General features: G+C 30.5%; 1 protein-coding gene across 1 annotated transcript; it reads right to left on the reverse strand.

The window, feature by feature from the left end:
- Window positions 1–3,655: 3,655 nt before the first annotated feature.
- Window positions 3,656–4,963, reverse strand: LOC113508790 (tumor protein p63-regulated gene 1-like protein). Its single transcript, XM_026891900.1, has 2 exons — window positions 4,412–4,963; window positions 3,656–4,149 (listed from the first exon to the last, which is right to left on the reverse strand). Exons 1-2 carry the CDS (start codon window positions 4,515–4,517, stop codon window positions 3,947–3,949), a joined length of 309 nt encoding a protein of 102 aa, XP_026747701.1. The 5' UTR covers window positions 4,518–4,963; the 3' UTR covers window positions 3,656–3,946.
- Between the last annotated feature and the right edge of the window lie 1,037 nt (window positions 4,964–6,000).

The raw sequence follows: 6,000 nt of genomic DNA on the forward strand, positions 1-6,000 counted from the left end.
TGATTAAAGCAAAATCCAGTAGTACCACCATGTCACAAAATATCAATACTAAAAGTTTGGAAGATATAACAGCAAAACTTAAAATTGATTGTCGAGTATTAAAACCAACAAATCATATTGTATTACGTCAGGATAGTAACAAACAAGCTCACGTCTCATACCCTGGTTCTACTAAAACCATAGTCCACCAAGAAATGCCCGTGATTGAATCTAATAAATTTTCTGTAGAAACATCGAAAGCAAACGCACAATTGTATCCTCATGAAACAAAGAAAAAACTCAACAAATACCAAAATGGTAATACAAGTAACATTAAACAAAAACTGCAAAACCAAAAAAGAAAAGAGCTCCACGTAAGAAGAAAAACGTTGACACAAAAGAAAATGAAGCTAAAAGTCGCCAACCAAAAAAAATGTCTACCCAGAAATCCAAACTACCCCCTTCTGAATCTGACACAAACAGTTTTAATTATTTGCCAAATACAAATACCAAAATACCAATTTATAACGATCAAGTTATAAATGATCTGTCATGGATGGAAAATATACGTTTTGTGAGGGAAATAGGAGTTGAAGAAAACGATCAGTCACTCACCTTGGAAGAATCCTTTTGGGACAATTATCATTTGCCTGCCAATTGGACTGATAGCGAATTCTTGTAGACTTCAGAATAGAATAACTATGTAACCACAAATATATAGTATTTGTTATAGAAACGTTTTTGTTCGTTGCCCTTTACTTTTTATAATAAAAAATAGCAGCATTCAATACAATTACTAGCATAATTCTGTTTTATTTAATACATTCTTAAGTTTTCTTTTGCTTTTTAGGCTTTTCGCGAATACCATCTCGATAGTACAGGATACAAAAATAAACTTCTATTCATTTTTACACAAAGGTTTTATTGGAATGAAACATCGTTTATGATTGAAATATTTAATAGTTCAAGATAAAGACAAACTTCAACGACATGACTCCAAATAAATAGAAAACACAGCAACATATTATATTAGATATAGTAATTATTTACTATTATAACAACTTCTCTTTAAATAAACACTTCTCACACAATATGTTTATAATTTATGTAATTTTGTATTTAATAATTATCTATTACGTGTCAAGTTAATTTGTTATCAATTTGATTCTCACATAGAAAATTATTGAGATATTTAAATATTGAGCAAACATGGAATGTAATTATTGTTTAACAAATTAAATTGAAACGTTTGTGATTAAATCACTATTTTAAATTAATTTTCTATGCTTATTGTTACAAAATAATATTATAGTAGGCCTGTTAAATATTAATTAAAAAGTAAAATTAATTATATCTAATATTGGTGCTATTCCTTTTTCACTTTTTTTAGCGTTATGTTCTAATAGGAATCAGATTATTTGTTTTCTTTTTCTATTTTTAACAACTGGCTACACGTTTTAAAATGAAATTTTGCATTCTGACAACCTTTGTTATTATTAGAATGTATTTTGATCACATAATTAAATAATTTGCTAGTCTACATAATATTTATACAAAGCGCCAAAGAAGTTGAACAATATTATTTTTATTCAAAAGTAGTTAATATTTAATTTCCAATATGATTCTGACTTAGGATTTAGCATTTAAAATCAACTTTTAAGTCATGCACAAGGTCGTCGGTAGGCACAAGGCAATATTTGTAAATATGACTTTTCTTGACAACACACATTTGAACGTTATTTTTAATGAGCTGACAACTATCATGTTGATGCTGCACTTAAATGCACGGGTGCACCACAATCAACTGTATTTATTAAAAACTGTTAAAACAAATAAACTAGAAATCAAATTCAACAGATTCGTTACTATCTAAGAATATATTCTTCTAAATAACTAAAACTATCGTAAATACATTTAAAAAATATACGAATTTATACTTCGTAAACATTTATATACAACAACTATATATTACCACATAATTAAAGATTACCAACAAAATATACTCTAAAATATATATTTACATAAACCTTAATAACATAACAATGTAGGTAAGTAGCACGGAAACAATGCTGAACACCAATATGATTTACTAGTAAGAATTTTTATTGCCACTGGCAACACTTAAGATTAATCTGATTATTTAATTACAGTAAATAATTTAATCCCAAGTAGATATAATCTGCACCAAAATTAATAAGGTTTTTTTATAGAACCCACATAGAACTTAACTGTTACACCAAAATAATGACAAAACACAACAACAGGCAACGTTCTAATAAACGTATTTTACACTGGCACCAAAAAAACTTGTATATGACATGTTTTTTTACTTCAGCTGACTATTCTAGCCAAACTATTATGAAATGCAATGAAATCACTTTAGAATTAATGTTTACTTAATATAAATGCATTAATTTTAATATAAGTTATTTAGGTCACAATGTGTGGGAAATTTCTCAATTCATTATGTGTTCGTAATCTCACTATTGACCTCTGGAGATTTTTCCTGGCCAATAAAGACACCTCCAAAGATAATGGGCGGCCGCATGGCAAAATTTATAAATATTGTTAGAGATCTGTCGCTCCTTGTAAAACACTGGTACTTAGCTGAAACCGGTTGGACTGGTAGCCGACCCCAACATAGTTGGGGAAAAGGCTAGGCCGATGATGATGTTAGAGATCTGTTCGATTTTGGTATCAGCTAAAAATACTAAACAATATATATAGCAATTAACACCCGAAGCCCACAATAGTGACAATTAACGCCATCGATAACAATTCCGCGAAACACTGGACAATGTTTGATAAACAAATGGAATTACAAACGTTTTACTGATGCAAAAGCTACCATATATTATTCAACAATCTCAACCACTCTATAATATTAAATATATTAACTTTATTGACGATTTTAAGCGGTTTATACAATATATTATAATTCCCATAATTTATCTTCTAACATTTAAATTAAAACGAAATGTTATTACTAGCCCACTAATGCTAAGAAACAGGAAAATCACACTAAATTTTCAAAGATTATCTAAATTATACTTGCTATGATCCTTGTGTGTTTATCAGCAAGTAAATTGATTGATATTAAAAGCCGCATTTATTAATTATTTCACTGGAATACCAGAAAAACCAGGGAGCAGGCATATGTTTAAAACACAAAAGGACTTGTTTGATTTAATTCATAACTTTTATACCAATGTAGTGAATTCATATTCTAAACGGAAACAACACTCAGCTGAATCTCTAGTGATTAATATTTAGACGTTTTTCTCAACTATCAAATTACTTGTGATACAAAACTGCCTATTTTCAATATACTTGCCCATAAAGTTCAACATAAGTCGACTAGCGCCTTCTACAATATTCTGCTAACTATTTTAGCCACCTAACGGACCTGAAGGCCTTTGGCAAAAAGTATATGAATCTCACGAAAGGAGTACGTGAACGATAATTATTTATTATTGTAATAAGGCTTATAACATATAAATATATAACAATAGTTTTAAGTACTTGAAAGCTGAAACCCGGTTATACGTACAAGAGCATAAGATGTTCAAAGTAATAATATAATGGTACATCTCATTAAGATAGGAGCAATTACCTTAAAAATATAATTTTTTTAACGTAACATAGAATAAGAATAAGAATCTTTATTTGCAGAGACACGGTACATAAATATCAATACACCACCAAGAGTTGAAGGCAAACGCAAGCTGAAATCCACATAGTAATTTACACGCCGACAAATAGCAACACAGATTTCACGAACATCAAAACTCCAAAATAGTGACATCTATGAAAATAACCGCAATTCCATCGAGATACTTCACCTAATCAGTTTGTATACATAACAAAGTTCCAGCCTTTGGTCTATCTAACGATAACTAATCTCCGTTAAGAATTCATAATACAGGTCCAGTTTTCAAGTAATTCCTTATACCATACATAGGTACATCTAGAAGCTGAACTTCCCTCTGACCTTGAAGAAGCCCATGCCGGCCTTGTTGTGTAGCAGTGACGTCACGCCGACGTAGCTCTGGATGACGATGGGCGAGTGGTGTATGCAGCACGCGGACGACGGCATGTGCTCTATGGCCCTTTGCAGCTTTACAGCAAACGTCTCCATGTCGTAGGTAGATTTCTCTTCTGCTGTGCCCTCTGAAAAGTAAATATTTAAAACGGAGGAATGTGCACTAAAACAATCAGCTGACATCTGTCTCTCTTCTCATTTTGGTGTAAAAACCTTTAGGGATATTTAAACGAAATAAAAATGAAAAATATTTTATAGTTTTACGAATAAGACACTAGAGGTAGTGGTATATTAAAAATTAAGTATTTGAGTAATTTCCAACTATCTTCAATCTAATTGACTCCATTGAGACGATCTCTCATGAACCCCAGCATGCTGTAATTTACTTACCTTTATGCCAGAAGATGGGATGCGAGGCGAATGTGATGAAAGGCACATCTTGGCTGAAGGGGTTCCACACAGTCTTCAGCGGCAGCGGCTCACCCTTGTTCCACATCAGGCGCACGCCACGCAAGTGACGCTCTCTGCCAACATCATGAAAAATAAGTATCGGATATTCTTATGAAGCATTGTATGAGAGAGGGGTAAAACAAAAGCATCAACTAATACTTATAAATTGAAAACTAAAATACTCATAGTATTAGCTAAAAAATAAATCACAGGTAACTATAATATAAATGTTACTATTACTTATCAAGGGAAAGTGTTTGTAATTTTCGTATTTATACATACAGTAAATACGCACAGTATATACATAAGTGGGTACTTTAGTAGTTTTTATAATAAATAGGTAACCCAAGAGTTAAATAAGTTTATTCCGCTGTATGGAAGAATAAGTGTAAATAACCATGCACTTGAAAAGAGAAATAATAATATCACATTACGAAGAATTATTATTGAATGTGGAGAGTGATTCATGAGGTGAGCCCATTATTTTATTAAATAACGTTACTTTGTAAAAGTGTTTCTGGAATTTATGTGAAAATTATCAGAAAAAACTTATTAATTAATGATGTGATTACGAACACCATTTAGTTATCATCATATTATATAATAACAATTGAATTTTTTGGAGGAACATAATATGAAAAACAAAGAAGATAAGTTTTATACCTATAGACATAAACTTAGTATCTAATATATACATAGGTTTAATTAGTTCAAATTCAATTCAATTCAATTCAATTTATTTATTTGTGAACATAGGTTACAATAGATGTTACAGAAAAAATACATTTTGATCTCCATGTCCTACCACTTGATGGTGTACAAATAGTTAATTTGATCATAAATATAAATTCAATTAATATCATAAAATTAAAGTAGTTATAACATAGATATTGTTATCAGATAATTAAATAAGTTTACATTACATTACATTATACCATTGCAGTCAGTCAAAACATAATACATAGTTATAATACAGTCATTTAAAAGAATTAATTAAATACATACATTATTATCAATTTATATTTTTATCATTTAGGAATTCTTGAATAGAGTAATATGCCTTATCTATCAGAAATATAAACAACCTTTTTTTAAAAATATTAATATTATCTGCTGATTTGACACATTTTGGGATTTTATTGTATAATTTTGGAGCCATTGCAAATGTGCTTTTCTGAAACAGAGCGGTTTTGTTTGGAACCAAATGTAATTTATCGGCTCTGCGTAGGCTGCTTACTTGCGCAAACTTAGACAGATTGCGTCTAACAAAAAGGCCAATTTCGTAGATGTACATGGAGGGTAGGGTTAATATTTTTAGGTTTTTAAAATGTGGTTTACAACTGTCCGTTCTTTGTAGATTACAGATAGCTCGGATACACCGTTTTTGTGCGATAAATGCAGTTTCTTTTCCCAGTCGCGTTTCCCCAAAATATAATCCCATATCTTAAACATGACGCGACTAGTCCGTGATATGCGGTTAGTAATGTTTGTTTACCCACAGTTTTCTTTAACATGTTCAATGCATATGA

The sequence above is a fragment of the Trichoplusia ni genome, chromosome 3 (assembly GCF_003590095.1).
Source record: "Trichoplusia ni isolate ovarian cell line Hi5 chromosome 3, tn1, whole genome shotgun sequence".
NCBI lineage: Eukaryota > Metazoa > Arthropoda > Insecta > Lepidoptera > Noctuidae > Trichoplusia > Trichoplusia ni.